General features: G+C 45.2%; 1 protein-coding gene across 1 annotated transcript; it reads left to right on the forward strand.

The window, feature by feature from the left end:
* The first annotated feature begins 622 nt into the window (after window positions 1–622).
* Window positions 623–9,782, forward strand: ATP5F1A (ATP synthase F1 subunit alpha). Its single transcript, XM_028748605.2, has 12 exons — window positions 623–806; window positions 3,686–3,764; window positions 4,496–4,665; window positions 5,055–5,228; window positions 5,321–5,487; window positions 6,021–6,169; window positions 6,690–6,841; window positions 6,948–7,172; window positions 7,309–7,416; window positions 8,668–8,812; window positions 8,946–9,096; window positions 9,472–9,782. The coding sequence occupies exons 1-12, from the start codon at window positions 747–749 to the stop codon at window positions 9,551–9,553; spliced, it is 1,662 nt and encodes a 553-aa protein (XP_028604438.1). The 5' UTR covers window positions 623–746; the 3' UTR covers window positions 9,554–9,782.
* The last annotated feature ends 4,520 nt before the right edge of the window (window positions 9,783–14,302 follow it).

The following is a 14,302-nucleotide window of genomic DNA, read 5'->3' on the forward strand; positions in this document are numbered from 1 at the left end:
GGATCCGGGGCAGTTTGGAAGGGGCGTGGTCAGGACGTAAGACACGCCCCCTTCGCCGGCAGTTTACACCAAAGGGGTGGGGTTAGTCCGTTTGGACCGCGCCTCCCCCTTGGACGACCTTCGCGCCTGGGTGGGCGTGGTCTGCCCTCGCGAGGGGGACCGTCGGGATGCCAGACGACCCGACTGGACTCCAACTCCCAGCATGCCTAACAACCGGCCGTGTCGGAGGGGGACCTCTGGGAGTTGGAGTCCAACAGCGCTCTCTCCCCTTAAACGCACACATGAAGAGAAATTTCAGGCATAACTGCAGATAAAGAAACCGGACCGATATAATAATATCAATATTTTTATTTTTATTATATTTAATTGTATTATAATAATAATTATTTTATAATAACAGTAAATATTATTAATAGCAATAATAATAACAACATCATTATTATTATTAAATAATAATAATAGTGGTAGTAGTAATAATAATAATAAATTGAACTGAGGTAAAAGGTGGGGGGAAAGGCCACAGAAGCGCTTCCGGGTCATGACTTTCTCCTCTCCGCTCGGCTTGAAGGAAAGGAGGCGTGGCCTCTTCCGGCAAAAAGGGGGCGGCGCTGCGTGGCGGCCATTTTGTCCGCGGGTCCCTGACGTGAGGCGGCTGCGGCGGCTGCAAGAGAAGCAAGAAGAAGCGGCAGCGGCAGTAGCGGCGTCTCCTTCTCTCCCTTGGTTCTCCGCCGCCCTCTCCCGCCGCGATGCTGTCCGTGCGCGTAGCCGCCGCCCTCGCCCGCGCCCTGCCCCGGCAGGCCGGCCTGGTGAGAGAGACGCGAGAGCGGAGGGAGGGAGGGAGGTCCGTGTGAGGCGGCCGTCGGCGCCGCCATCTTGGGGCCCTGCGGGTGACATTGAGGAGGGGGGGAGGCTCCGGGCTCTTGCGGGCCTCGCTCCCCTGCGAGGCTGCCTCGCCCTCCCCGCGTGTGCCTGGGCTCCACGGCGGGGAGGGGAGCGGGGTTGCGGGAGCTTCCCGTCCTCTCGCTTCCCTTCGCCCCTGGAGGCCTGGCAAGGTCACTGCGAAGGGAAACGGGTCCCCTTCAGCCGCTGCATGTTGGTGGGGACAGAGAGCAAAGGCCCTGTGCCCGGTGATTCTTCTTTTTAAATAAAGCCACGTGATTGTGATTTATTCTGTTTCTACGATGACTTAAAATGCGCAGCTGTACTAGGCATTGGAAAGCATGGGTGGTTGGTTGTCAATGGTAATCAATAAATAGCGATAGTAATGGTTGTTCTTGCAAAATTCCGCCGTTTCTTTTTTAAAGGTTGCAGGAGAGGCACTTTCACCCCTGATTTGCTCCTCTCTGAGCTGCGAACATCTTGGGCAGAAATGCAGTTGGACTCCTTTTTACTTTGAGGGTGCAGAACGTGTTATCCAGTCCCTGCCCCCCGCAATGCCTCTGTTCAATTTCTTATTTTCAAAGCAATTCAGCTTCTGCATCTACAGTTGACACAGAATGGTAGAGTTGGAGAACACCCTGAGAGTCATCTAGTCCAGTCCCCTGCAATGCAGGAATCTCAACTGGACCACGCACGGCAGATTAGAATATTGAGAAGTTTAAATGTCTTTAAAATGGAATTGAAAGCCTGTAAAGACAGAACGCCAGGCAGACCTGCAGCTGCTGATCCTGCAGCGACTGGAATCCAGATGAGGACAGAGGGGGAAAGAGAGAGGGGAAATCCTTGTGGATACATGGAGCGTGCATGGGCTCCTGGGTAGGAGAGAAGTGGTTGCTGTTGCAGGCATACTCGCCTCACCTTGCAAGATGACAGCACTTGTGGTGTCAGCACACCATCGTCTTTTGGTATTTGTGACCTTGGTGGCATCTAATAAGAGAATCCTTTGGCATTGCCTTTTTTATGACCTGTATTTGCTCACCTTTTACGTTTAATCAGGGATTGAGAAAACTGCTTTCCAGACAAGTTTGGGAACTTAAAAAGATAAGTTCAGGGGTTGCAAATGCAACCACTTGTTTGGGGTCTCCCCTGTAGATCTACATGTCTTGAAAGCCTGTAAGTGGTGGAAAGTCCCGGAGTTCTTCCTCCTTTGTTTTGTAAGATAGGTGGTTTATATCTTCTTTATTTTCATAACTTATTATTTATTTAAATTTTATGTTGCCCTTCCTCAGGGCAGTTTAAAATAGAAAAACACCAATACATCATTCATTGTTGACAAATATTTCAGTGTAAATCTTCATTCATTCTAGCAATACACTTTGGTGGTGCAGCCCTAGGTTTCACAGCTGTGACTGCTGCTACATATTTGACAGTTCCATCAGCTCTTCACAGTCCTGTGTCTTCACATTTGCCCTTACATTACAGAGTCGATATATTTGCCCTTGTTACTCTTTTTGACCTATTAGTGTTGAGGGAGTCCATGTGCAGTATAGCTGGTAGATTCTACTGAAGGTCATTCTTTAGAAAAGGCACTTCAAATTAAATTATTTCAGAATTCCTACATAGTACTTGAAAAGAGCAACAAATACTTGCATCCAGTTTCAAATGCAAGGCCTTACATGGGAGAGAGCTTTATTTAAAAAAACCTGGACATCTCTATCCAAGAGGTCTGCAATTTCCCCATATTTTTCCAGTTTTCAGGACAGTGGCTATATAGGCATTTCTTTTGTCCTGTGAATAGGTTTGTGCAAGAGTGAATCTATGAAAGAAACTTTTCAGATGGCAGGGAGCTAGGCCCATTCATTCTCCCAGGATTCTACAGAAGGGGAATGGAGGATGCCACTAAAATCAAGATATTTGGGCTGATTATTTCTCTTGCAATACATTCCAGCCACTAATATTGAGTAGTCTATACAAATCATTAAGATTTTGTATCTTCTTTCTCTGTGTTAATGGTGCCAAAACCTTACTTGTTAAAGTCACTTGCAGCAGTATTGAATCTAAAGCTACAATCTTATGCATTTCTACCCAGGAGAAAGCCCCATTGGCTACAGTGGGTGTATAATCCCAAGTAAACCTGCATACTAGAAATGTTCTGTGCCGTATGTCTACCTGTTCCAGATACTGCGGTGATGGAGAACCTTTTAGAGACCAAGTGCCCAAACTGCAACCCAAAACCCACTTATTTATTGCAAAGTGCCAACATGGCAATTTAACCTGAATACTGAAGTTTCAGTTTAGAAAAAAACAACAACTCATACATGCTTGGAGCATGAGGAGCAGTTCGCGTGATGCGCTTGGCTGGCTCTGCCTGACTCAGTCTAGGGGTGCAGAATGGAGCCTGAGCAGCTGGGCTGGACAGAGGTGCGGGTGATGTGAGAAATGTCCTCAAGTGCGCATGGAGAATGGGAGGGGAGCAGCCCTGCCCCGCCTCCCTCTGGCTTTCTTGTAACGAACTCTGGCAAACTCTGTGCTGGGGTGATGGTGCACATGCCCACAGAGAGGACTCTGAGTGCCCCCTCTGGGAAGCATACCATAGGTTTGCCACCATTGAGATACTGTATACCAGTAACATACCTTTATGATTGAAATAATCAATAGCTGATATATAAGAGCTGATAACTGGGATTAAGTAAACCCTGCAGGGAGATGGAGTGAGGAGTAGCAAAAACAGGAGTGTGATTTCATAAATGTCAAGAAAGTGATAATAAGTTAAACGTAAAAGTCAAAAGATTTTTCTTTGTGCTAGGTTTCTCGGAATGCTTTGGGTGCATCATTTGTTGCAACAAGGAACCTCCATGCCTCCAAAACAAGTCCACAGAAAACAGGTGAGTAAAAATAAATATTTGGAAACTCAACTTTGGTAATAAAGTACTGTAGTGATCACTGTTAATTGCAGCTAAGCATTGATTTGGTGAAACATTTGGAACCAAAAGAAATACATCCTTTTATGTAGCATAGCAATTACCTAACTGGTTACGCGTCTAAATGTTTTGGAATAGGCATATTAACTAAAGTTTTAATTGTCTGTTGGGGTTTTAAGAAATAGCGGCAGTTGGGCAAATAAAAGACCACTTTGATTACCATTTAGCTTAATCTAATCCATGAGTGTACAGAATCAAGAAATGAAACTGTTAAGCGTTCCATCCAGCTTGCCTAACTCATGCAAGCTTCATTGAGTAATTTGTAGAAAGGTCAAATGTTCAAATACAGCTTGAAAACCTTGTCTGAAGGGTGTGAGGGTGTGATAGGTCCACCAAAGGAAGATAAAACGATAAATTGGGGTTTTTTGCTTTTACAATTGTAGATGTGTTCTCTATATATATGGTGTCTTGCGTGACATTGGCCAGATTAGAGATGGACACCTGATCTTTCATAGACTAGATAGTCTTGTCACCACACCACACAGAAGGATGTGCTATAAACAAGATTCAGACCTAACCTATCTTGGTTAATCCAGACTACCAGAAATGTCACTTTTGATGCAAAGTGAGCTAAGATTCTAATGAGTCTCCCGGTGACACAGGAAATTTCATTGTCATGACTTAAATTCTGCCAGGCACTGCTGAAGTCTCCTCAATTCTTGAAGAGCGCATTCTGGGCGCTGACACCTCTGCTGAGCTTCAAGAAACTGGCCGTGTGCTTTCCATTGGTGATGGTATTGCCCGTGTGTATGGCCTCAGGAATGTTCAAGCAGAAGAAATGGTTGAGTTCTCTTCTGGGCTTAAGGTAGGTTTTGTTTTCATTGCATCTGTATTTGTATTAAGTGCCTGTGTAAAACTTGTGATTCTTGGTTTGAAAGTCTCTTCATACCCTTTGGTTACAGTGTGAAAGGTACCTGATTATGAATAATGTTGGGACTGGAAATGTGGTTTAAAATCAACTTGTTACAAAGAGGCTTTGCTCACTGTAAGACACCTGCTACTGTGATTATAGCTCTAACCTAATGTGCTCAGCCATAGCATATCCTATATGGTAGTATCATCACTGTCTGATACTGTTTTCAAACCTTATAGCTTGGTAGACTTCAGTTGGTTGTGGGAATCTGCCCTGCCAACACTTGACTGGAGTGTCTCATGAATGCATCTTTTCAATTCCTTCTTAAATTAACTTTCTAGGGTATGTCCCTGAACTTGGAGCCTGACAATGTTGGTGTCGTCGTATTTGGTAACGACAGGTTGATTAAGGAAGGGGACGTTGTGAAGAGAACAGGAGCCATTGTGGATGTCCCAGTTGGCGAAGAGTTGCTGGGACGTGTTGTAGATGCACTGGGAAATGCCATCGATGGAAAGGTTGGTGTGGCAATGATATTTACTGCTTTTGCATGTCGGTTATCAGTAGTGAGCAAATTTGAGAAAATGACAATGTTGTCTTCCTTTTAAAGGGTGCCATCGCTTCCAAGATTCGCAGGAGGGTTGGTCTGAAGGCACCTGGGATCATTCCTAGAATCTCTGTGCGAGAGCCTATGCAAACTGGCATCAAGGCTGTAGACAGCTTGGTACCAATTGGTCGTGGTCAGCGTGAGCTGATTATTGGAGACAGGCAGACAGGGTAAGGACCTACTGTCTTGCCTAACTCAAACTGCTTTGTCCTAACTGCTGTTAAGTTTTCTGTGATAAAAAAGTGCCCTGGGAATTAAGAAAAGTGTCTCAAAGCTCCCATTTTTCAGAGATCCCTTTCACACATTGATTTGTTGGCCAAGGACCCCCAGTGCACCTGTCTCAAATCTCCTGGGCTTTGTAGAAGGCTCTGGGTCATGTTTTTAAGGTGTACCCTATTCAGGCAGTTCACTGGCTCTACAACGAATTGCCAATGAATTCCTGATTATACTCAGCTCATTGTAAAATAAGATTCATATAGGCAGAGAAGCTTGTCCATGATTATTATGCTTGCACACAATTATGTTGTAAACTGCCCTGTGATCGTCAGACGAATAGTGGTATATAAATTTAATAAATAATAGTTATAATAATTTCCTCAATGAGGAACCTTGGGGTTCCCCAAAATATAGCTTGAAATCGTTTGTAAAAGCTTTGGACAGGCTGTAGGAAATGATGCTAACTGACTTGCTATTCTCCTTGCAGGAAAACTTCAATTGCTATTGATACCATCATCAACCAAAAACGATTTAACGATGGGACTGATGAAAAGAAGAAACTGTACTGTATTTATGTTGCAATTGGCCAGAAAAGATCCACTGTTGCTCAGCTGGTGAAAAGGCTCACTGATGCAGGTATTTATGTATTTTGCACAAACATCCTAGATGGAAGTGAAGTCTGTGGAAATGGATAGCATAAATGTTTTTTGAACTGTCTTTATTGTGTATGATTGATCTATAACTGTTTTATGTACACAGCTTAGATGTTATTGACAGCAGAATTTTTGTCAGGTTCCATGTCCCGTTACCTTGGTACTAAGCTCTGTTAGTTAAAGACCTGCTTTGCTTTCCTGAAACTGCAGCTTAATTTTATTTCTGTTAAATGCTAAACTTGCACAACTTACAGTGTGCTGGGGTAAGGACAAATAGGAGAAAACATTCCCCCCTAGTTCCTGCAGATACAAAGAGAACTGACACACTTTTGTAAACTCTGCCATTTACTGTAGCAAAGTCCCCCACTTTGAAATACTGTGAGAACATGGTATGGTGTGATGGGAGTAAATCTAGTAACTGAATGGCTGTTAGCCAATCTGTTTCCATTTCCATTTAATTAGAAACTGACCCTGACAAAACTATTTTAAACCATTTTTTCCAGATGCCATGAAGTACACTATCGTGGTCTCTGCTACAGCCTCAGACGCGGCCCCCCTTCAGTATTTGGCTCCTTATTCTGGCTGCTCCATGGGCGAATACTTCAGAGACAATGGCAAACATGCTCTGATTATCTATGATGACTTATCCAAACAGGTTTGAATGTGCTATTGGCTTCTTAATTTGGGGGGGCACAAACTTGGACCTTAAGAAGATTCTTGGAGCCAGTGAAACAGATGTAACATCTTTCTTGTATCAACAGGCTGTTGCCTACCGCCAGATGTCGCTGTTGCTGCGCCGTCCACCTGGCCGAGAGGCCTACCCCGGCGATGTATTCTACCTGCACTCCCGCCTTTTGGAAAGAGCAGCCAAAATGAACGATTCCTTTGGAGGTGGCTCTCTGACTGCCCTTCCTGTCATCGAGACTCAAGCTGGTGATGTGTCAGCCTACATTCCAACCAATGTAATCTCTATCACCGATGGTCAGGTAGGATCCCAAAGCACTTAATTGAGAATCCGCACACAGAATGGTTTGGGATGACCTGAAGTCCATATTGGGCCCAACTGCACTTCTTTAGTCACGTTAGTGTCTGGTAAAATTATATATTGGTTTTCCCCCACAGATCTTCTTGGAAACTGAGCTGTTCTACAAAGGTATCCGCCCAGCCATCAACGTTGGTCTGTCTGTGTCTCGTGTCGGTTCTGCTGCTCAGACAAGGGCTATGAAGCAGGTAAGTGTAAAATCTTAGTTATATTGACACTATGGCTTAGCTAAGCATTCAGTTTGTTGTGTTGGGATGCAGGGTCACATCAGCAGTATCGTTCTGTTCTAGCATTTCATTATCTCAATTAGAACTGTTGAATAAAAAGAGGCTCACGTGGCAAGCTAGTGAGTATTCTCTGGTTAATATACAGAATTGCATATTCCGTGCTGCTGTCTCTGCAGGAATGGGTTTTGTAGAAGTTTAAGTGGAGGCCAGTTTAGCAAAACCAAGGTTGGAATTTTTTTTGAGCAATAGCATAATATGCCAGACCTTTTCTATATCAATTCTGCTTAGACCATTTTTGTCAAATTGTTATACATCCTGGTCCTGGCTCCTCTGACTTTGAACAATAATTTCTGTAGGACAAGAGAGGCCTCAGAGAGGTTAGGCTGGCCTCAACTAGAGCCAGGGCCTTCTCGGCTGCGGCTCCAATCTGGTGGAATGCTCTGTCTCAAGAGACTAGGGCCCTGCGGGACCTGACATCTTTCCGCAGGGCCTGCAAGACAGAGTTGTTCCACCAGGCCTTTGGTCAGGGCGCAGCCTGACTCCCTCCTCTGGCAACCTGCACAGAATTTTGCTTAATTGGTTGCCATCAATTTGATTTTAATTAATTTTTATAATGAAATATTTTTAGAATGTGTGATTATTTGACTGTTTGATTATTTGATTGTTGTTAGCCGCCCTGAGCCCGGCTTCGGCTGGGGAGGGCGGGATATAAATAAAATTTATTATTATTATTATTACTCTTGAGTGACTTGCAATATATTGGCAATGATATCTGAGTAATATCATTAATCTCACTGATTAACAATGACAGTAACAAAAAGGCACTAAATTTAGCTGCTGTGGATGATAACTGCTGAAACGAATGACAACTTCTGTATGAAAACATTGTGAGCTTAGTTCTGGTACTGAGAAATGTATGGTGGCAGCTTGTTCCTTAATTCTAAGCCTGTGTTGGGCCGCTGAGCTGCCATTTTGTACCTAGCACCAGTTGGTGGACCTTGGCATCCTAGTAAAAGCACAGTTGTTTGCCCAGGCCTGAAGCCTGCCCATCCCTGACAATGCCATATTTAATCTAGATAGTTAACTGACTCCTATATTGTCATAGCAATTCTGATGGTCCAGGAGGTAACTGAAGACATAGACTGGCAAGCGGAAAGTGTTCAGAATGATTTGCCCAGAAAAGGCAATAAGCCTGTCCACTCCTTTCTCTAGGTGGCCGGAACCATGAAGCTGGAACTGGCTCAGTACCGTGAAGTAGCTGCTTTTGCCCAGTTTGGATCAGATCTGGATGCTGCTACTCAGCAGCTGCTCAATCGTGGTGTACGACTGACTGAGCTGCTTAAACAAGGACAATATGGTAAGAATTCTGCATGACTCCTAGTTCTACCACACCCTCCCCATGTCACACAAGGGTGAGGAACGTTTTTCAGCCCAACGTCTGCTTTATTCCTTCTGGACAATCTTCTAAGTTTGCACATTTCTCTCTCTAGTTCCCATGGCTATTGAGGAACAAGTTGCAGTTATCTATGCTGGGGTAAGAGGCCACCTGGACAAGCTGGAGCCCAGCAAGATCACCAAATTCGAGAGTGCTTTTCTTGCTCACGTTCTGAGCCAGCACCAGGCCCTCCTCTCCACAATCAGGTAAAATAGACTAGAAACTTCCACTTGCTTGTGAGGCAGTCATACATTTTTATGGAATGACTGTGGCTTTGAACAACTGAAAGTTCTTATAGTTCTGAGCATTACTGTTAAAGAGCAGCAATGACTTTATAAAAACAGTGCTAAGTTTCACCTGGAAGAGCTGCTTTAAGAATCTGCCTTTGGATGGTGCACAGCACTGCATTTAATATTTAGGTTCATTTTATTATAATGTTAAATATGGCGATTTATGGATAATGGTGGGGGAAAGAGAAAGCTGGTGGCAGAAGTCACTGCAAAATGGTTGAAGTGAAGGAGTAGCTGCTACACAGTCCGCTGTGGATGAGAGTTGAAATTTGGTTGGTTTTGCCTTGACAGGACTGATGGGAAGATCTCTGAACAAACTGAAGCCAAGCTGAAGGAAATAGTCACAAATTTCCTGGCAACATTTGAAGCATAAACTCTTTGACAGTTCTCTATACAAGGCATATTTTGTCACTGAACGGTGGTAGCACTCTGGTTCCATTTTTTTACCAGAGGCTTAATAAAAGGTATGTGTGAGTTGAATGTACAGATCTCATTAAAAGTTCCATGTAAAGAAGTCTTGTGGCCATAGTGCTCGCTGCGATAGTGACCTGCTGGCAACCGACATAGGTGTGTACATGGCAAATAAAATCTTGCAAACCATACTGATTTTTCGTTAGGGTAATACTTTTAAGACTCAGTGCAAACATTGCACACTGTCAATTAAAGAAGAAAAGCTTTCTTTTAAAGGCTGCTTGCCCTTAAACACACATGTGGGAGAGTTGCTTTGCCTCTTTGTCGTACTGCTCAGACTTTCTAACCTGGGGTTGATAATGTGGTTTTGCTACACATGTAAAATTAGTGCTAAAGGTCTGAGGGGGGTTAGATGGTTGGAATAGTAGGATGGGAAGGTGGGTTTGGGTGGCTTCAAAATGGGCAGCAGAGTTGTAATCCATTGTACAAGCTGCTTGTACAGGTCAAACTGTAGCCCTGCCCTGTTCTAAAAGGGGTTTACTCAGGTGGCCAAAACCACAAGTTTTGAACAGCCTTTTCTTCATTTCATTGTCCACACCACTAATCAGAGACAGTCCATTCATGAGGGAACCACCTTAGGTGGCACATCAGCCTCCAGGAAGCACATCGCCTGCCGACACATTGCCAGAAAACTAGTCTCACCCCTTTTAGAAATGTTTTGGCCTTGTAAGGGGGGGGGGGAGTATTGGAAAGAAACACACACGGGCCACTTCTCTAAAACACATAGGTGCAGAAACATCTCAACACAGCTATATTTTTTCCTATGTGTGTATTCAGGCCTCTGTGCAAACAGGTTGGTGGCATCTACTGCACCTTGAAACTTTGCTTCTGCCTTCATCCCTCAATGAGACATCACATCCAACACTTTCTGGCATGTTTTCAAGCACCTAAAACTGCCCTTAGCTGGAGGGTGGGGGAGAGACGTGGTTCTCCAGTTTGCACATTTAGGATTACAGGGCTTGTTTGACTGGGAGGTGCTTTTCCTTTGACTCTAGAACAGAGTTTCACAAACTTTGGCCTCCAGCTGTTTTGGACTACAATTTCCATCACCCCTAGCCAGCAGAACCAGTACATTAAATGTATGGACCAGTAGAGGGCAGCACATGTACAGAAAATAAACCCTAGGGCGCTGTGCAATAAAATACATGAAAGCATTGTGTTACGTGAACATGCCTGCTGCTTTGGCTGTGTTCATTTGACTCCTTGAAACCAACTGCCCAGCTTCCCAAGCTGCTGTCCTTCTCCACTGCCTTGTAGTTCATAGCACCCAGCCCTTTCCTAGAACTTAGATAATATACTCCCACAGATCCTGTTTCCTCATTCACCACCACCTCTTTCCAGCCTTTACCATTCCTTAACACACCACAATTCAACCCGTTTCCTATTTTGACTTTACCCAACCAGATACATTCTAGGTATTTGGGGCTACGACTCCCATCCATCCTAGGTGCTGTAGCCAATGGTCAGGAATGGTGGGAATTAAAAAGTCCAAAACTGGAGAGCACTAGGCATGGGAAGGCCATGACTCTGGACCTGTGAGTTTCCTGACCATAAATGTTTGCCATGCTCACTCTAGATCTTCTTGCTTAGCCTCCCTGCCTTTTCATTTCAGGTAATGTGGTGCTATGGGGACTAAGAAGGCAGTGATGGGCAACCTGTTGTCATCCTAGTGCTGCTGGACCCCCAACTCCCATCAACCCCAGCCAGCATGGGATAATGGGAATTGCAGTTCATCCAGGGCCACAGGTTCCCCACACTTGTTCTAAGGCAGCAGTCTCCCCCTACTCCCCAACATGACCAGAGGAGTTTGGAATCTCCCATGCAACAGCCCTCTGCCAGTACAGTGGTACCTCAGGTTACATGCGCTTCAGGTTACAGACGCTTCAGGTTTCAGACTCCGCTAACCCAGAAATAGCACCTCGGGTTAAGAACTTTGCTTCAGGATGAGAACAGAAATCGTGCTCCGGTGGCGCAGCAGCAGCAGGAGGCCACATTAGCTAAAGTGATGGTTCAGGTTAAGAACAGTTTCAGGTTAAGTACGGACCTCCGGAATGAATTAAGTTCTTAACCTGAGGTACCACTGCAAATGAGGCCTTAGAGCAATGGTGACCAGACTCTTTCTCCTCACCCCATGGACCACCTGAAAATTGCTAAGGGTCTTTACGGACCACCCAGTGATTTTTCTCTCCTAGTCATTGCTGGATGATTTGTAATTGTATTTTATTGTTTTGCAATTCCATAACATTCAATATCAGATGGAATATAAGAAATAAAAGAAGCAATACAATTACAATTTAGGAGTATTTAAGGTGATGGATATTCCCTCTCAAGCCACAAATCTAATGACACACTGCAGACCAGGTGAATGAAGCCTGTGAGCCATGTTTTGGGAACCCCTGCCTAGAGATTAAATCTACACCTCTCAGCATGTATGCATGGTGTCTTGGGTGTGTGTGAGTGAAATAATGGCTTTAAGGTCTCCAGTTTGAGCAACTTTGGAGATGATCAAGAGGCACAAGATTAGAGGAGTCACCACATGGAAAAGCCCCAGAGTTCATCCACCCTGCAAAGAGACCTGACACGTACATTCCATTTCCCAGCAGTCAAAGTTTCCTTCCTAGCCCATGGCTTTTTCCTCTTCCTTCAGAAGTCACGTATGTGACGGAAGGCCAGCGCTCCATCTTGTTCACCTGTGCTGTGGCTTGCACAACCAGAGCACACATTTCCAGCTCCCTTTTCGAAATCCCTGACGTAATACATTGTAACACATTTTAAGCCAACACTTCAGGGTTCAGATCGCAGATACATGATTGACCCAAAGGGTCCCCCACTAACCCTTGGATCTTGTTGGAAGTGGGGGGTTGGTATCCCCCATAATAAACACACAGGGCCAAATAAAACATTTCTTTGTACACTGGTACCTTGGTTTGCAAACAACCTGTCCCAGAAGTCTGTTCTTAAACTGAAACCTTCCTTAAACTGAGGTGTGCTTTCCCTAATGAGGCCTCCTGCCGCTGGTGCCCTTCCACCGTTCGGATTCCGTTCTTATACCAAGGTAAAGTTCTCAAACCAGGACACTTTCCAGTTTTGCAGCATTTGTAAACCAAATCATTCTTAAACCGGACTGTTCTTAAACCAAGGTACCACTACTGTGGAGTTGTTCCTGGTGTTAAGAGAAAAACAACTGCTTTGCCATGCTATGGGATGTTAGGGGAGGAGTAGTACCTCTGGTGAGGGACATGATGCGCTCCTTCTGGGGTAGCTTGTCCATCTTTGGTCCCTACCGTGCACTCGGCTCTCACCTGTACCTTCTAGAAGCTGTCAGCATGCAACACCCCAGGAATGGCTCTGACTGGCTGGCTAAACCAGGTGAGGGTAGCTGATGGGTCTCAAATCCTCGGTGAGTTAGGGACTTCACCTGCATGTGAAGATAGGCTCTGGTGGATTGAACAGACGAGACCAATAGTGGGTCCAACAGTTAAGAAGGCGGTTTCTGCATGTGCTGTAGTGAGGGGCACATGGGACTCGTCAACTTGGGAAGGTAGCCCACCTAGGAGAAGGAAAATTCTGTTCCTAAACCAGTGCTGTACCTACGGGGGGCTAGCGAGTTTTTTTTGCCCTGGACGGACCCTCCAGAGGGGCACCATTAAGGCTCCCAACTGTTGCGATGCGTCCAAGGGAACGGGGGCAATTGGCAGACCCCGAGCTGGCTCCAGCCCACCGGCCGGCAGCCTGTCGAACTCCAGTGCTCGGTTCTGCATCAATAAATGTGACTCAGAGCTTCAGAAGCTAAGCACGCAAGCCAGCAGAAATAACAAACTCTTTGCGACGGAAGGGCGGACAGAGGCAGATGTCAAGCATATTTACAAGCAGTTTATTCAGCAGAGATCAGGACAAAGAAAACATGTCTGCTCCCCTTCGTGTCCAAGCAGCAGGAAGCACAAACGGAAGTTCCCAGCAAGCTGTGCTGGAATGTAAACAGACATATAACAGCTCCACACATCTGTTTAGGTGGAACGGAACATCAATATCCTAACACCAACCTGTGTGTGTATGTACGCAAATGAGCATGGGTTTGTGTGTGCCAAACTGGGTCTTTGAGCCAGGTGAAAGAAAGCCTTGTTTTGCCCCTGCTAAATCTTTGCTGCCTTGTTGGATGTCTTTGGAAGAAGAAAAGGCTAAGGAGTAAACCCTACGTGAATCTGGAGTCCCTAAAACAGTTGTATGGTGCCTTGTTTTCTTCCTTCTGGCAACTCCTGCGGCCAAGTTGGTGCCAAAAGTCTTCTTCTGCTTTCCTTTGGACCACATCAGTGTGGCCAAGAGGAGGGTCTTCTCCTCTGGGTAACCCATAACCTCCATAGCCACTGCCCAGGCTTGTGTCCCAGGGACGTGAGTGAAACTGTGGTCTAAACAGGTCTAATCTTGGCCTTGAAGCAAGATTAACGCTGCATCCCATAGTCCTTTGACTGGACTAAACCGTCCAGGGGTCTTTTACCTTTTTTTAATCCAGGGAGGTCACTTTGGTGCTGTTAACACAACAGTTTGTCTTTACCCCTGGAGGCACACACCATTGCCTCTTTAAGCAGAGGGATAACAGCCACCACCATGGTATCATTTTGTGTGTTCATCCCCACGTTGCACCTGGATTAAG

This window comes from Podarcis muralis, chromosome 11, assembly GCF_964188315.1.
Source record: "Podarcis muralis chromosome 11, rPodMur119.hap1.1, whole genome shotgun sequence".
Taxonomy (NCBI): domain Eukaryota; kingdom Metazoa; phylum Chordata; class Lepidosauria; order Squamata; family Lacertidae; genus Podarcis; species Podarcis muralis.